At 37.5% G+C, this 18,231-nt stretch overlaps 3 protein-coding genes across 4 annotated transcripts; all 3 read right to left on the reverse strand.

The window, feature by feature from the left end:
• Window positions 1-1,638: 1,638 nt before the first annotated feature.
• On the reverse strand, window positions 1,639-17,563 carry LOC121765401 (cysteine proteinase inhibitor 1-like). 2 transcript variants are annotated; one of them, XM_042161544.1, is made up of 3 exons: window positions 17,276-17,563; window positions 16,495-16,819; window positions 1,639-2,088 (listed from the first exon to the last, which is right to left on the reverse strand). In XM_042161544.1, the coding sequence occupies exons 1-2, from the start codon at window positions 17,503-17,505 to the stop codon at window positions 16,540-16,542; spliced, it is 510 nt and encodes a 169-aa protein (XP_042017478.1). In that variant the 5' UTR covers window positions 17,506-17,563; the 3' UTR covers window positions 1,639-2,088; window positions 16,495-16,539. The 2 variants fall into 2 exon arrangements, with proteins under 2 accessions (XP_042017478.1, XP_042017477.1); XM_042161543.1 differs by lacking the exon at window positions 1,639-2,088 and having other exon boundaries at window positions 16,416-16,819.
• LOC121765406 (cysteine proteinase inhibitor 5-like) lies at window positions 5,983-6,886 on the reverse strand. The gene is made up of 2 exons (XM_042161549.1): window positions 6,640-6,886; window positions 5,983-6,439 (listed from the first exon to the last, which is right to left on the reverse strand). Exons 1-2 carry the CDS (start codon window positions 6,855-6,857, stop codon window positions 6,160-6,162), a joined length of 498 nt encoding a protein of 165 aa, XP_042017483.1. The 5' UTR covers window positions 6,858-6,886; the 3' UTR covers window positions 5,983-6,159.
• On the reverse strand, window positions 13,067-14,006 carry LOC121765404 (cysteine proteinase inhibitor 1-like). Its single transcript, XM_042161547.1, has 2 exons — window positions 13,652-14,006; window positions 13,067-13,548 (listed from the first exon to the last, which is right to left on the reverse strand). The coding sequence occupies exons 1-2, from the start codon at window positions 13,879-13,881 to the stop codon at window positions 13,269-13,271; spliced, it is 510 nt and encodes a 169-aa protein (XP_042017481.1). The 5' UTR covers window positions 13,882-14,006; the 3' UTR covers window positions 13,067-13,268.
• Window positions 17,564-18,231: the final 668 nt, after the last annotated feature.

Consider the following 18,231-nt stretch of genomic DNA (forward strand, 5'->3'; position numbering starts at 1 on the left):
CTCCTTTCCTACTGATCACCAAATTATTTTTAAGATTAGTTTTGGATATAAATAATACTCTCCCTATCCCTTATAATTTGTCAACATTTGACTCGGCACGAGTGTTAAGAAATTTAGTAGAAAATGAGTTGAAAAAGTTAGTAGAATGTGGATCCTACTTTTGTACTCCATTTTAGTTTTATAATAAAATGTGAATAGAAATGAGTTAGTGGAATGTGAGTCCACTACCAAAAATGATGAAAGTGAAAGGTGACAAATTTGTAACGACGGACGAAAATGGAAATAAGTGACAAATTTTCAGGGACGGAGGGAGTAGTATAATACTCCCTCGGTTCCCTCATAGTTGAGGCGAAACTTTTCAGTACAGTTTCAGAAGGGATGTTGAGTGTGCTAAATAAATAGGGAAAAAAGTAGAGAAAATAAAATAAAAAATGAATATAATAGAGAGAATAAGGTAAAAGAGAGTAAGTATTATTATATATGAAAATGACTCAATTATGAGGTAACTTTCTAAAATGGAAAAATGACTGACCTATAAGGGAAAGGGAACAGAAAGAGTAATATAAACAATTCAATATTTATAATGAACCATACGTGTCAGTGGTTGCGGCTTTTGCGACAGATGATGCTGCTACTGCGGCTATCCCTGCCAACACGAGGCCCCGCCTCGTGTTGATGTTCTCTGCCGCCACCGCCACCTCCTTCTCCAAGTCCATCAAGGCCCTCACCAAAGAAGGAGGTGGTCATGGTCATGGATAATGCCATTGGGAATTTATAGGTAGTGTACAATGAGACATTTTTGGCCTTTGAGATTTTCTTTCAAGTAGTGATCACTTATTTCTTCATTTCCTTCAGTAGGAGTTATTCCACACAGTTGAGCTAGAACGCCTCGTTTAATTTGACTGGTCGGTTGAGGTACTCTGTCTACAGTAACCCATGCGCGACACTCATATTTGCTCTGAATTTCTGCATCTTCATAAATTTGGATTGCAAGAGCGGTCTTTCCAACGCCTGCCATTCCATAAAGCATGTACTGTACACACGGCTCATAAGTTGGATTTTGAGTTGGTCTGATAATCCAGTCATCTTCGAGTTGGTTCCATGAAAGCCAATTATTGAGGAAACAGGTTCGTCTTCAGCCATATTCTCTACTTCATAAATGTACTCCTTTTTCATATCCTTGAGCTTCTGGAGATCAATGGAGACAATCTCAGGAAGAGTTTGAGATTGTGAAGGAATGTGCTGAATGAGAAGAGATTCCAATGAGTCTTCAAATCTCCAAATAGCATCTTTGATTATTCCATCCAAAGCATTCACCTTCTTCCTGCTCCTGCTTGGACTTGTGCAGTCCAATCTTTCTACAATTATTTCCAATGGAAGCAACTCCTTGTACACGCCTTGTAGAGAGCCACCAACAAGCCTAAAACGAGAACAACGTAGAATATTGTGAATTGTATTCATAAGAGAAAACGCAGCACCATAAGCCGTCATTTCTCTGGTATGGTAATGGAATGGAGGTTGTGGAGATATATGTGAATTGTAAGTATTTCTGTTGAAAATTTGGGAATAATGTAGATTTAATTGTTTCATGACTGATTTTTTTAGAATAATTCTGATATGTAGTGATAATTGATGACCTGAGAAAAAACCAATAAAACCAATAAAACAAACTCGAATCTACGTCTCAGATAATAAAAAGATTACAATGATAATGACCTATATCCAGAGCTATAATCTTTGTATCGAGTGAGAGCAATGAAATCAATGAGCCGGCATCCAAAGCTTGCGATCATGAGACCGACAAGATGGAAAGATTACGTGACCAAGTAGGAAGATAAGATCGGATCCTGCTCCATTTGCAAGATTGATCATCGATTCTAAAATTAGGTTTGTTTTCATGTTTATTTTTTCTTTTACTGTTCTTTCCCGATTCGTATCAAGAGAGTCCAACTCAAGACATATCATACATATCCCAACACTATTGGATTAGTAAAATGGCAAGAAACCGATATGAACAAGAGAGAAGAGGGAAATTTTATTGATGAAAAAGCCTTACATAGAGGCTTGGGAAGGTGTGGAGATAGTTATTTCACACACTTTATTAACTGATACAAAATGTTAGAGACCAAAATGTTACAAACTTAATATATGAGACCATAAAAAATGGACCAAAATTAGATTTTAGCCTAAAATAAATAATTGAGAAATACTGTACATGTTTGGTGATTCAAATGGATCCAGCTTTCGCAAGACTAGTCATCAGTTTGGGCCTAAAAAGAGCCAATTAAATGGATCAAGTTTTGCAAAACTACTTGTCAATTTGGGATTGTATCCAATGTAACAGACCAAAGGCCCACATCTTGGCACATATACATTTTTTTTTCTCGTAGCAATATATCACTATTTGCTTAGTTTCATTTAGCTTGCTTAATTTTATTAAAACTTTTCTTAATTTTGATCACTTTGGAGCACGCATAGCCAATGATCGATAATAGCCCGACCAAATTTGATCGAGTTCTGTTAAGCACGCCAGCTGTTCAATGAAATTTCCCAAAGGAAATAATCCAAGTCAATTATTGAGTTAGGAATAATTTGACAGAAATTATCAAAAAGAGTTGAATGGTAGGAGATAAATTTAAGAGAATATTTAGGCACATAGAAATAATGTTTATAGGAAATTCTTACATTGATATAAAGCTCAAAACAGTTCACCTACAAATTATAAATCGATTGTTCAGAATCAATCACAAAGAATCATCTGTTTAGCAGAGTAAATTCTGCAGAAAAATGAGGAAATCAAACTATATATACATAGTCCACTGATCCCCACTCAAGCTCCAATCATCAAGTAAATTCAACAGAAGTTAAAAAAACTTAAATTGAGGTGACAACCATATAGCACAACACTGATCATTAATTTATGTGAAATTAAACCGAATACCAAGAAATCAGTGCAGTAGTTCTTGAATTCATTTAGAAAATTCATACTTTGATTTACACGTTGGATTAAATTATTGGTGTTCCTCATTTGTTATGGTGGGCCCTTATTTGATTTTTTTTTTATATTGTCTCTACTCAATTTTTGTCTGGATATACACACGTTTTTGTTGTGATGAATACACGGGTGTTCGAGTCAGCATGCAGATTCGATTTCTACATTATCACGTACTAACTAGGAGAGGTTTATCTGTGTGGGGAAATTGTCACCACTCGATTTTTGTACATGTTTTTATAAAACAAGTTTTATTAATAAGTGATAGATTCTCTATGATATTTTTATATATTGTCTTTATGCCCACAATTCTTTTGGATTTGAAAATTAAGGAATAAATGTTTAGTAGATTATTTGGAGTGAAAATGGAATTCTATGAGATAAGTAAGATATTGAAGTGGGGGGTTGACTGAAGAAACTTTAAAGTAAGAGAGAAAATAAGATAAACGTCATTAAATGTTTTGAATTTTGTTAGAGTTGACTCAATTGCAATGGAACGACTCTATTGTAATCGGACAAATGAAAAATTTAATTTAAAGATTACTATGTGAAAATAGTACTATTACAACCATATGCGGTTCGACTCTCTGAATATGACCTGAGAAAAAGCTAATAAAATAAACTCGAGAAAATAAATATGAATCTAATCTACGTCTCAGATGATAAAAAGGTTACAATGATAATGACCTATATCCAGAGCTATAATCTTTGTATCGAGTGAGAGCAATGAAATCCATGAGCCGGCACCCAAAGCTTGCGATCATGAGACCGACAAGATGGAAAGATTACGTGACCAAGTAGGAAGAAAAGACCGGATCCTGCTCCATTTGCAAGATTGATCATCGATTCTAAAATTAGGTTTGTTTTCATGTTTATATTTTCTTTTACTGTTCTTTCCCGATTCGTATCAAGAGAGTCCAACTCAAGACATATCATACATATCCCAACACTATTGGATTAGTAAAATGGCAAGAAACCGATATGAACAAGAGAGAAGAGGGAAATTTTATTGATGAAAAAGCCTTACATAGAGGCTTGGGAAGGTGTGGAGATAGTTATTTCACACACTTTATTAACTGATACACAATCCGGCAATCGGGAAAGCTAGCGAGAAATTCCCACGAAGTCAGTGAGCTGTAGGGATGTCGGCGCAGCCTGGGAGTAAACAACTGCCTGGAAGGTGCCGTTCGGGCGTATTTCATCCCGGGCAGAGATCCGCAGCCTGTAATTCACACCAGCCACCACCTGCGTCTCTGCCTTTATCACGGAGTTCAAAGTCAAGGCCTTGTTATTCTGTTTGTTGTATTCCGACACCGCGAATGTCGCCAGTATTAAATACTCCGGTGCACTTGGATCCTTGACCTCCGTCCAGCCACCGGACATCCTACTCATCACCAAATAAAAAGTGGAGCATATTTTTAAGAATATAAACTTTTGAAATAACATGAGTATTAATGCATAATAATTACTCTCTCCGTCCCCGATTAAGAATCACACTTTGACTGGGGCACGGGTTTTAAGAAATGTAAAGAAAAGTTGGTTTGAAAAATTAGTGAAATGTGAGACCTACTTTTTTATATTGTTTTTATAATAAAATGTCATTGAAGTGAGTTAGTGGAATGTGAGACCTACTTACCATTTATGGTAAAAATGAAGTGTTACAATTATTGTGGGATGGATCGAAATAGAAAAGAGTGATAATTATTTTGGGATGGAGGGAGTAATATGTATTTTAGGAGTTGGTTGATGGGATTTGATGTGAATGTGATCCGTTTATATTTAATCCGGAAAAGTCAGGCGGCTCCAATTGGTTTTTGCCACGTGTGATGGTATACATAAATTAGATTAACTTATTATGGTAGGGTTTATTTGATTTTTTTTGTGAAACTGTCTCTACTCAATTTTTGCATGGATATATTCCTTTTGTAACGCGATTTTTGTTGTGATTAATACATGAGTGTTCGAGGCAGCATGCACACTCGCTTCTTACATTCTGAAGTGGAGTACTATAAAGGACAGGTGTATCCCTGTGGGGAAATTGTCTCCACTCAATATACTACAAATTATAGATTGTCTATGATATTTTTATTGTATATCCTTCTGCCCGTTTTTCTTTTGATTAAATAAGGGAACAAATATTTAGTGGGTTAATTAGAGTGAAAATAGAATGAAAGAGGGGATGGAATGGAAAAGTAAAGAGATAATAAAGTAGGAGATCATTGAAGAAAATGTACAGTAAGAGAGAATAGAGTAAACGATATTGAAAATTTTCCACCAAGCTATGCACGCCCAATCGAGTGAGAGCAATGAAATTGAAATCCATGAGCCAAATGCCTGCAATCATGAGACCGCCCGCCAAGATGAAAAGATTACGTGACCAAGTAGGAAGATAAGATCGAATCTTGCTCTATCCGCGAGATTTATTATCGAGTCTGTATTAGGTTTACTTTCATGTTTATCTTCTCGAGTTTTCTTTGACCGTTCTTTCCCGAGTTGTATTAAGAGAGTGGATTCTATAAATCCTAGAGAATTTCGTAGTCTTTAAATCCTTGAGAAATAAAGTGCAACATTTTCTCATTCACCATTCTCTTGTTCTTCTCTCTTCACAAACTTTCAAAACCCTAGTTTGCTGAGGAAACGAAGGCGCTCTCCGAGGCGTGTCTTGAGATTGAACTTGAGGCATATCACATTCCGTCACATTATGAAGAAACCGTTTAACACGAAAAGAATGGAAAGCGGGAAATACTCCATTCGTCCCTGAAAATTTGTCACTTATTTCTATTTTCGTCTATCCCTAAAAATTTGTCACATTTCACTTTTACTATTTTTGGTGGTGGGCCCCATATTCCACTAACCCATTCACAATCACATTTTATTATAAAACCAATATATAAAAATATGACTCACATGCCACTATCTTTTTCAATCCACTCTCTATTATATTTCTTAAAATTCGTGTCGGGTCAAATGGTGACAAATTATAAAGGACGGAGGGAGTAACTTTTATATATTGATGAAAAAAGTATCTCCAAATTATTACTCCAATTACAATAGGCTAGGAAAAGTGCTAAACATTGGAGCTAGATAGTTTTTTCACACACTTAATAACCGATAAACTTAAGCATTCCGTTGCTTTTAGGACTGTGCCGGCACCTTATGAGGGAAATCTATTTAAGAAGCGGCTTGAAGGAAGTGAGCTGTAGGGATGTCGGCGCGGCCTGGGAGAAAACAATGGCCTTGTAGTTGTTGGATTTGGGACGTTGATCCCTTGCGGTGAGAATCAGCCTGTAATTCGTACCAGCCACCACCTGCGTCTCAACCTTTAACACAGACTCCAGAGTCAAGGCCACTTCAATCCGTTTGTTTCCTTCCGACACCTCGAATGTCGCCAGTTGAAAATACTCCGGTGCGCTCGGATCCTTGACCGGCGTCCACCCGCCGAGTAACCTACAAATCAAAAAGTGTAATATTAGAAATGAGCTACTTATCCCTTAAAAGGAGAGAGTTATTTATACTTATATAGATTAATTAGATGGAATCTTCACTAAGTCGATGTGATTTTAATATGGAGGGGTATATTTTTAAAATGGAGTTTAAGTGGATAAATATAATAGCATAAACAATTCAATATTTATAATGAACCATACGATTCGGCCATCGCGGCTTTTGAGACGGACGACGCTGCTGCTGCGGTCATCCCTGCCAACATGAGGCCCCGCCTCGTGTTGGTGGTCTCTGCCACTGCCTTCTCCAAATCCATGGAGGCCCTCACCGCCAGCTGGCTGCGACGGGTGGTGGCCATGGCTGGCTTTGCGGCGACGGCGCCACCAAAGAACGAGGTGGTCATGGTCATGGATGAAGCCATTGGGAATTGATAGGTATTTTAGAATTGTGTATGTGTTTGTGTGTTGATTTTGTGATTAAATGTTCATGTTATATATAGAAGTTGGGTAACGGGGTTTAATGCAAAGGTGATCCGTTTATTCTATCCGGAAAAGTGAGGTGGCTCCAGTTGTTTTGTGCCACGTGTAATGGAATAATAATTGATGCTCTTCATTGGTGGTTAGGGTTTATATGCGAAATTGTCTCTACTCAATTTTTGTATCACATTTTTTGTTGCGATTAATGCACCCTTTTTGAAATTGCGTCTACATTTCTCAGGTACTAACAAGGAGAGGTTTATGTGTTTGGGGATGTATGTTTTAAAAGAAGTCTCATTTACAAATTATAGATTGTGTATGATATTTTATTGAATTCTCCTTCTGCTTATGAAGGTTAAGTTATAAATGTTTAGTAGGTTACTTGGACTGAAAATAGAATGAAAGAGCAAATGAAGTAGATAAGCAAGTCATAGTAAAGTAAAAGACAGGATAAAGATAAAGTAAACGAGATTAAATGTATTGAATTTTGCGAGAATTAACTTAACGCAATGGAATGTAACTATTCAATTTTAATGAGGTAGATGAATCATTTAATTTAAGATAATTGTGTGAAATAATATACTCCCTCCGTTTATTCTATCGAAAGTGTGGTGGCTCCAGCTGTTTGTGCCACGTGTGATGGTATAGCAAAATTTGATTTTCTCATTTGTCATGGTAGGATTTTTTGGAAATTGTCTTCTATTCTATTTTTGTATGGATATACACCTTTTGTCACACGTTTTTGTTGTGATTAATACACAAGTGTTGGAGTCAGCATGCAGACTCGCTTCCTACATATTCTTACCAAAAAAAGGTACATTTAAAAAAGGAAGGTTTTTTCTTTAAAAGAAGGGAAAATTTTCAACAACTTTTCTCTTACTTTTTTTTCCTCTCTTTTACTAATAATATGGACCCCACATTCCACTTACACTACTTCTCTTTTATTTTTTTCCCCTTCTCTCTTACTTTACTAATTCCACATTAAAACCCGTGTCATTCACAATGTGTCCTATTTTTCGTGAAAGGAGGGAGTATATACTATTACATACAAATGTGATTAATTGTTTTTGTTATATCTGAAAGTTGGATGCTGTGGTTTCAATATATTATGCAAATGTGATCCATTTATCCTATCCAGAAAACTGAGGTTGCTCCAATTGTTTCGTGCCACGTGTGATGGTATATCAAAGTTGGAAAAAATAATTGGTGTCCCTGATTTGGTATGTTGGGATTTTGTTAGGCCTCGAGGTAGCCTAACGTTTGCGTGGGACTGGAAGAGACTATAGACTGTCTTGAGATTTAACTATTCCTAACTTGCAATATAGGCTGAATTTGAAAATCATGGAAGAGAAGAACGGAAATCAAATAATGAATGATATTATATCTCAATGAATTAATTCTTAGGAATTGTATTTATAGAATTTCAACCATATGTGAATCAACCAGAGAAAAAAAATAATACTCCTATAAATCTAATCTACGACTCAAATAATATCTTGCAAATAAAAATCGAGAGATATGGTAAAAAATAATAATAAGATTACAATGACCATAATCTCTATTTAGAGCTATAATCTTTGTATCGACCAGGTCTCGATGTGATACGCTTGGGGCGTGCATGGGCTGAGGCGTGGTCTTATCGAGCCCTGCTCGGGTTGTGTTCCTTGCTCTACCTCAGGCAGCTGGGATGTATCGTGGACGGAGGGAGTATATCGAAGCAGACCTGTTGATCTCTTCTTGGTTTCCAAATCACCAAATTATTCACTCTCTTCGATTAGAAGAAACTTAAGTTCCATAAGCCTCGCTCTTCGTGCTTCCCACCGTGAACCCCGAAAGGCATAGGATCGTAGTTTCAAGGCCTCTGAGAAATGGCAAAGAGTCAATGACATCCATGTATTCCCATGGAAAACCCTTATTTCCCATATTCTAGTGGTATATCTTTTTGTATCTAGACAAATTATAAATACGAGTGGAGTATATTTGATAAAAATTAAAAATAAAGATATAAAATATTTTTATCATTCTTTTATTACGGTTTATTCGATCTCTCTCTTCCTCTCAAAGAAAAACGCATTCCTGCTTTCTCTCTTCAAATAATTCTCTGATATATTTTCTAATTAATAATGCAAATGAAAACGAAGAAACCCTAGTTGAGGTGCTAAAGTTTCAAGGATGAACCCGAGGCATATTATGTCCCAAGAAAAGAAGCGAAGAAGGGGAATATAATTTATAATGAAAAAAACTATCTCCAAATTATTACAATAAAAGACCTTATACAGAGACTAGGAAAAGTGCTAAACACTAGAGATAGTTTTTTCACACACTTTAATTATTGATACACTTTAGCATTCTGTTGCTTTTAGGACTCCGTCGGCACCTTATCAGGAAAAGCTAGCTAAGAAGTGGGTTCGAAGGAAGTGAGATATATGGACGTAGGCCTGTCCTGGATGGTGACACCTGCGATGTACTTCTTGGGGCTTGGGTTTAAATCTTCCCCAACCGAGATCACGAAAGTGTAAAGAACTCCTTCTTCTCAGCCTTCAACACAGACCCAAAAGTCAAGAGCTGCACATCCTGCAGTTTGCCTGCTGACGACACCAGAATCTGATTGTTGTATTCCGACACTGCGAATTTTGCAAGTGTAATGATGTCCCATCACCAAATAAAAAGGATTCTTTTAAAGATTAGTTCATAGATAAAAATAAAGAGTAAAATAAATGATTCAATATTTCAATCTTTATACTCCCTACTGTCACTATTAAATGTCTAATATTTTCTTATTTGGACAGTTTCGATTAATATCTAATTTCACTTTTACTATTTTATTAAGTGGACCTCACATTTCAATAACTTATTTTGTTAATTTTTTTCACTACATTTCTTTATAAAGTCAGAATAATTTATTAGACATCTATTGAGACCGGAGGGAGTAATACTCTTAGGTATTGTAACGCAAATAGGGGCATACACTGGTAAAATGCCGGATAATGAGGCTTTTGCGACTTTTGTGACGGACGACGCTGCTGCTGCGGCCACCCCGGCCAACACGAGGCCCATCTCGTGTTGCCGCTCTCTGCCACCGACTTCTCCGAGTCCATGGATGCCCTCACCGCCAGCTGGCTGCGACGGGTGGTGGCCGTGGCCGGCTTCGCAGCGACGGGGCCACCAAAGAAGGATGCGGTCATGGTCATGGATGATGCCATGGGGAATATTGGAGAAGTAAAATTCCAAGAAACCGTCGAATAAGGAAAGACGATGATAAAGGGAAATATCTTTTATTGACGAAAAAAGTACTGTATCTCCACGTTAAATTACAATAAAGGCCTTATAAAGAGGCTAGGAAAAGTACTAAACAGTGGAGATAGTTTTTTGACACACATTAATAACTGATAAAGTTGAGCATTCTGTTGCTTTTATGACTTTAACGGCAGCTTATAAGCGGAATCTATTGATAAAGTATATGGGAAGTAAGTGAGCTGGAGGGATGTAGGTGCGGCCTGGGAGAAAACAATGGGCTCGTAGTTGTTGGATACGCCGCGTTCGTCCCTCGCGGTGATCCCCAGCCCGTAATTCACACCAGCGACCACCTGCGTTTCAACACTGAACACAGACTCCAAAGTCAATCACGCCTTGTTCTGTTTGTTGTATTCCGACACCGCGAATGTCGCCACTTGAAAATACTCCCGTGCACTTGGATCCTTCATCGGCGTATACCCGCCGCCTCTCCTACTCATCACTAAATTATTTTTAAGATTAGTTTAGATGGATAATAATAATAATAATAATAATAATAATATAAACAATTCGATATTTATAATGAACCATACTGGTCAGCTGCCATCGCGGCTTTTGCGACGGATGATGGCCATGCCTGCCAACACGAGGCCCCGCCTCGTGTTGGTGGTCTCTGCGGCTGCCGCCACCACCTTCTCCAAGTCCATCGAGGCCCTCACCGCAAGCTGGCTGTTGTGACGGGTGGTGGCTGTGGCCGGCTTAGTGGCGACGGCGCCACCAAAGAAGATGGTGGTCATGGTCATGGATGAAGCCATTGGGAATTGATGATTGTGTTGTGTGAATGTGTTTGTGTGCGTTGATTTTGTGATTAATTGTTTACTATTTAACTCTTATATATAGAAGTTGGGAGTTACGGTGGTGAGAGTTGGCCAAGCGATATGCCTGGGTCAAAGGTCTCAGGTTCATGTCCTCCGTGGAGCGACCTTTAAATTTATATGTGTTGGGGATCGGTGGTGCACACCCAAACTCCACATTACTATGATATAAAGGTCTCAGGTTCATGTCCTCCTTGTAGCGACCTTTAAATTTATATATGTTGGGGATCGGTGGTGCACACCCAAACTCCACATTACTATGATATTTTCCGCTTTGGGCAAAACCCTCATGGTTCTGCCCTTGGGGTACTCCCAAAAGGCCTCATACTAATGGAGTTGGGGCAACTCTTATATATGCTTGCAACTCTTGTTCCCTCTCCGATGTGGGATATGGTTTGCTCTCCCACAATATATTATGTTCATTTAATCATAAAAAAAATGAAGTTGAGAGCTAGGGTTTCATGTAAAAGTGTCATTTATTCTATCCGGAATTGTGAGGTGGCACCAGTTGTTTTGTGCCAGCGTGTGATAGAATATCTATGTTGGATTAGAGATTGGTTTTCCTCATTTGTTATGATATGATTTTTTTGTGAAATTGTCTTCTACTCAATTTTTGTAAGAATGAAAAAAAAAATTGTAAGAATGTACTACACCTTTTGTAACACGTTTTTTGTTGCGATTAATTCATGATTGGCATGCAAACCCGCTTTACATTATTTAGGAATTGTAGATTGTCCATAATATTTTGTAGGAGTATTTTTCTTCTGCCAATATTTCTTTAATTTGTAGTATGAAAATTAAGGACCAAATGTTTAGTGGGTTTATTGGAGTGAAAATAGAATGAATTAGAGGGAAGGAAATAGATAAGTAAGAGATATTTCATCTGGTTCCTACTTTCTCTGGTCCATAGTAGTGGAGGTGTTTTCTTTTCGTCACGTCATTTAAGAAAAATTGGATTGAATGAATTAAGTAAAGGAAGAATAAAGTAGGAAATGAAAAAAGGTAGAAAGATGAAGAGCTAATAAAATAAGAGATGGTAAAAAGTAAATGAAAAGAAATGTATTAACTTTTACTGAAAATGAAAATAACTACTACAATAGAATGTACCAAAAAATGACTCAACTACTATAGAACGAAAGGAGTATTAATTATTCTATTTTTACTGGTGAAGGTTCTTAAAATTATTTAACTTTGTTAAGAAAGGTGAAATGTAAAAGTTGGTGAAATATAGTTCAAATTTTTATATAAAATGATGCTAAATGACTATTAATTTATTAGGACTATTATACCCTTCGATTTAAAATACACTTTTTATTAACTACTGTATTTATTTTAATATAGAAGTTGGGTGATGGGGTTTCATGCAAATGTGATCCTTTTATATTCAATCCGGAGAGGTGGCTCTAGTTGGTTTTTGCCACGTGTGATGGTAAGATTAAATAATTTTTCCTCATTTATTATGGACGTGGGGCTTATTTGATTTTTTCGTGAAATTGTCTCTACTCAATTTTTGTTTGGATATACACTTTTTGTAACACGTTTTTTTGCTGTGATTAATGCACCTTTTTTGAAAATGTGTCTACATTCTCACGTACTCACTAGGAGTGATTTATGTGTGTGGGGAAATTGAATCCACTTATATTTAATAAAAGAAGTTCTATGACATATAAATTATAAATTTTCTTTGATATTTTTATTGTATTATCCTTCTGGCCATATAGTTTTTGAGTACGAACATTAAGGAATAAATTTTTTGTGGGTTGATTAGAGTGAAAATAAATGAAAGAAGGAATTAAATAGACAAGTAAAGAGATAATTGAAGCAAATGTAAAGTAAGAGAAAGAATAAAATGAAAGACGGAATTGGGTTTTCTTTGATTGTTCCTTCCCGGGTCGTATTAAGAGAGTCGGGGTTAGGATTCTATAAATCCTAGAATTCCATAGTCTTTAAGTCATTGAGAAATGCTAAAGTAGTAGAACATTTTCTAATTCATGATTCTCTCCTTCTTCTCATTTCAGAAACTTTCAATACCATAGTTTGCTTAGGAAACGAAGGTGCTCTCGAGTGCTAACTCGAGGCATATCTTTTATTGATGAAAAAAGTATCTCCAAATTAAATTACAAATAAAAGGCCTTACGTAGAGGCTAGGAAAAGTACTAAACGGTGGAGATTAGTTTTTTGACACACTTTAATAGTAACTGATAATACATGAGCATTCTGTTGCTTTTAGGATTCCGCCGGCACCTTCTATTGAAGAAGTGTGTTGAAGGAAGTGAGCTGTAGGGATGTTGGCGCAGCCTGGGAATAAACAATGGCCTCGTATTTGTTGGTTACGCGGCGTTCATCCCTCGCGGTGAGCACCAGCTTGTAATTCACACCAGCCACCACCTGCGTCTCAACCTTTAACACAGACTCCAAAGTCAAGGCCTCATTAATCCGTTTGTTTTGTTCCGACACCGCGAATGTCGCCAGTATAAAATACTCCCGTGCACTTGGATCCTTCACCGGCGTATACCCGCCGGGAATCCTACCAATCACCAAATTCAAAAAAGTGGAGTATGTTTTTAAGGTTTGTTTAGATGGATATAAATTACTAGTATAAACAATTCAATATTTATAATCAAACATACAGTTCGGCAGCCGTCGCGGCTTTTGCTACTGACGACGCTGCTGCCGCGGCCATCCCTGCCAACACGAGGCCCCGCCTCGTGTTGGTTGTCTCGGCCGCCACCGCCACCGCCTTCTCCCAGTCCATCGAGGCCCTCACCGCCAGCTGGCTGCGACAGGTGGTGACCGTGGCCGGCTTCGTGGCGAGGGCGCCACCAAAGAACGAGGTGGTCATGGTCATGGATGATGCCATTGGAATTGATGATAGGTAATTTAATTAGAAGTGTGTATGTGTTTATGTGTGTTGATTTTGTCATTAACTGTTTAATATATATGGAAGTTTGGGGCTAGGGTTTCATGCAAAAGTGTACTATTCATTTATTCTATCCAGAAATGTGAGGTGGCTCTACTTGGTTTGTGGCACGTGTGATAGAATATCTAAGTTGGATTAACGATTGGTTTTCCTCATTTGTTATGGTGGGATATTTTTTGTGATATTGTCTTCTACTCTATTTTTTGTAAGGATATACACCTGTTGTAAAACGTTTTTTTGTTGTGTTTGATACATGAGTGGCATGCACACCCGCTTGCAACATCCTCACGTTTGTCTTCACTCAATTTTTGTACTCCATATAGTATATTTTTATTTTAAAATGTTGAGTTGGTTAATTGGAGTGAAAAATAGAATCGAATAGGGAATGAAATATATAAGTACTTCCTCCGTCCCAAGACAGATGACTTCTTTCTTGGGCGGCACGGGATTTTATGCACTTTTATTTAGTAAGTTAGGTGGAGAGAATAAAGTAGAGATAAAAGGGTTTCTATTTTTAGTAATGAGTTATTTTGAATGAGACAAACTAAAAAGGAAAATAAGTCATTTTAAATGAGAAGAATGAATATTAGATAATAAAGTGAAGGAATAAGAGAAGGAATATAGTAAACGAAATTAAATGCAATGAATATTGCCTAACGTTGTAGGGCTTACGTTCTCTTATGATTCAACTATTCCTAACTTGCAATATAGACTGAATTCGAAAATTATGGAAGAGAAGAAACAAAAACCTTAGTTGAGGTGCTAGGGTTTGGAAGAAGAACCGTGAATGAGAAAACTACTCCCGACCGCGAATGTCGCCACTTGAAAATACTCCCGTGCACTTGGATCCTTCACCGGCGTCTACCCGCCTCCTTTCCTACTGATCACCAAATTATTTTTAAGATTAGTTTTGGATATAAATAATACTCTCCCTATCCCTTATAATTTGTCAACATTTGACTCGGCACGCGTGTTAAGAAATTTAGTAGAAAATGAGTTGAAAAAGTTAGTAGAATGTGGATCCTACTTTTGTACTCCATTTTAGTTTTATAATAAAATGTGAATAGAAATGAGTTAGTGGAATGTGAGTCCACTACCAAAAATGATGAAAGTGAAAGGTGACAAATTTGTAACGACGGACGAAAATGGAAATAAGTGACAAATTTTCAGGGACGAAGGGAGTAGTATAATACTCCCTCGGTTCCCTCATAGTTGAGGCGAAACTTTTCAGTACAGTTTCAGAAGGGATGTTGAGTGTGCTAAATAAATAGGGAAAAAAGTAGAGAAAATAAAATAAAAAATGAATATAATAGAGAGAATAAGGTAAAAGAGAGTAAGTATTATTATATATGAAAATGACTCAATTATGAGGGAACTTTCTAAAATGGAAAAATGACTGACCTATAAGGGAAAGGGAACAGAAAGAGTAATATAAACAATTCAATATTTATAATGAACCATACGTGTCAGTGGTTGCGGCTTTTGCGACAGATGATGCTGCTACTGCGGCTATCCCTGCCAACACGAGGCCCCGCCTCGTGTTGATGTTCTCTGCCGCCACCGCCACCTCCTTCTCCAAGTCCATCAAGGCCCTCACCAAAGAAGGAGGTGGTCATGGTCATGGATAATGCCATTGGGAATTTATAGGTAGTGTACAATGAGACATTTTTGGCCTTTGAGATTTTCTTTCAAGTAGTGATCACTTATTTCTTCATTTCCTTCAGTAGGAGTTATTCCACACAGTTGAGCTAGAACGCCTCGTTTAATTTGACTGGTCGGTTGAGGTACTCTGTCTACAGTAACCCATGCGCGACACTCATATTTGCTCTGAATTTCTGCATCTTCATAAATTTGGATTGCAAGAGCGGTCTTTCCAACGCCTGCCATTCCATAAAGCATGTACTGTACACACGGCTCATAAGTTGGATTTTGAGTTGGTCTGATAATCCGTCATTTCTCTGGTATGGTAATGGAATGGAGGTTGTGGAGATATATGTGAATTGTAAGTATTTCTGTTGAAAATTTGGGAATAATGTAGATTTAATTGTTTCATGACTGATTTTTTTAGAATAATTCTGATATGTAGTGATAATTGATGACCTGAGAAAAAACCAATAAAACCAATAAAACAAACTCGAATCTACGTCTCAGATAATAAAAAGATTACAATGATAATGACCTATATCCAGAGCTATAATCTTTGTATCGAGTGAGAGCAATGAAATCAATGAGCCGGCATCCAAAGCTTGCGATCATGAGACCGACAAGATGGAAAGATTACGTGACCAAGTAGGAAGATAAGATCGGATCCTGCTCCATTTGCAAGATTGATCATCGATTCTAAAATTAGGTTTGTTTTCATGTTTATTTTTTCTTTTACTGTTCTTTCCCGATTCGTATCAAGAGAGTCCAACTCAAGACATATCATACATATCCCAACACTATTGGATTAGTAAAATGGCAAGAAACCGATATGAACAAGAGAAAAGAGGGAAATTTTATTGATGAAAAAGCCTTATATAGAGAGGCTTGGGAAGGTGTGGAGATAGTTATTTCACACACTTTATTAACTGATACACAATCCGGCAATCGGGAAAGCTAGCGAGAAATTCCCACGAAGTCAGTGAGCTGAAGGGATGTCGGCGCGGCCTGGGAGTAAACAACTGCCTGGAAGGTGCCGTTCGGGCGTATTTCATCCCGGGCCGAGATCCGCAGCCTGTAATTCACACCAGCCACCACCTGCGTCTCAGCCTTTATCACGGAGTTCAAAGTCAAGGCCTTGTTATTCTGTTTGTTGTATTCCGACACCGCGAATGTCGCCAGTATTAAATACTCCGGTGCACTTGGATCCTTGACCTCCGTCCAGCCACCGGACATCCTACTCATCACCAAATAAAAAGTGGAGCATATTTTTAAGAATATAAACTTTTGAAATAATATGAGTATTAATGCATAATAATTACTCTCTCCGTCCCCGATTAAGAGTCACACTTGTTTTAAGAAAGGTAAAGAAAAGTTGGTTGAAAAAATTAGTGAAATGTGAGACTCACTCTTTTATATTGATTTTATAATAAAATATGAGTGAATTGAGTTAGTGGAATTTGAGACTTATTTACTATTTATGGTAAAAATAAAGTGTGAATCTTAATATGGGACGAACTGAAATGGAAAAGTGTGATTCTTAATTGAGGAAGGAGCGAGTAGTAAAGTAAAAAAAAAAAATTAAAAAGGAAGCGTAGAGAATAGGTCCCACCTAGGAAAAAGTTTTCTAAAGTGACGAAACAATAAATTGTAACGTACTATAGTATATTGTAGCACAAAGGGGAGCGCTTACTGGATTTTATCGTCGGCGGCCATCGCGACCTTCGCGACGGATGACACTGCTGCTGCGCCAGCCGCGGCCAACATGAGGCCCCGTCTCGTGTTGCTGTTCTTCTCCACCGCCTTCTCCAAGTCCATCGAGGCCCTCACTGCCAGCTGGCTGCGGCGTGTGGTGGCCGCGGCCGGCTTGGCGGCGACGGCGCCACCAAAGAAGGAGGCGGTCATGGTCATGGATGATGCCATTGGGAATTGATAGGTAATTTAGAAGTGAATGTGTTTGTGTGTTGATTTTGTGATTAAATGTTTATGCTATTTATAGAGTTGGTTTTAATGTAAATGTTAAATTGTATCCGGAAAACTGAGGTGGCTCCAGTTGTTTTGTGCCATGTGTGATGGAATATCAATGTTGTAGACTTGTAGCGTTAAATATTTGGTTTTCCAATTTTTTACGGTGGGGCTTATTTGATTTTTTTGTGAAATTGTCTACTCAATTTATACACACGTTTTTTTGTTGTGATTAATGCACCTTTTTTTAAGTTGCGTCGTTCTCACCTCCTAAGCTTATCTGTCTGGGAAAAATTGTCTCCACAAAACTTTTTTATGCTTAAAAATTATTTAAAAATTATTATTGTCATTGATATTTTTATTGTATTCTAGCTCCTTCTGCCCATATTTCTTTTGAGCAAGAAAATTAGGGAATACAAATGTTTAGTGGGTTAATTAAAGATTAATCACATTCCAAACGCAACTGAAAAAATCGAGATACAATCTAATTTATTTTGACGATACTATTGTCTACACACGTTAGCTAAATATTGACATTCTTACAACATGGGAAGTCCGTCTTGCGAATGAAATGAAATTCAATTAGCCGTGTATATAGAGTTTTTTTTTAAATCGAAAAATGGGACGTCCGTCGTGTCACCGCAATAGCGGACGTCCGTCGCCCACTCACACATGCGGACGACC

Source organism: Salvia splendens, chromosome 14 (assembly GCF_004379255.2).
Source record: "Salvia splendens isolate huo1 chromosome 14, SspV2, whole genome shotgun sequence".
Taxonomy (NCBI): domain Eukaryota; kingdom Viridiplantae; phylum Streptophyta; class Magnoliopsida; order Lamiales; family Lamiaceae; genus Salvia; species Salvia splendens.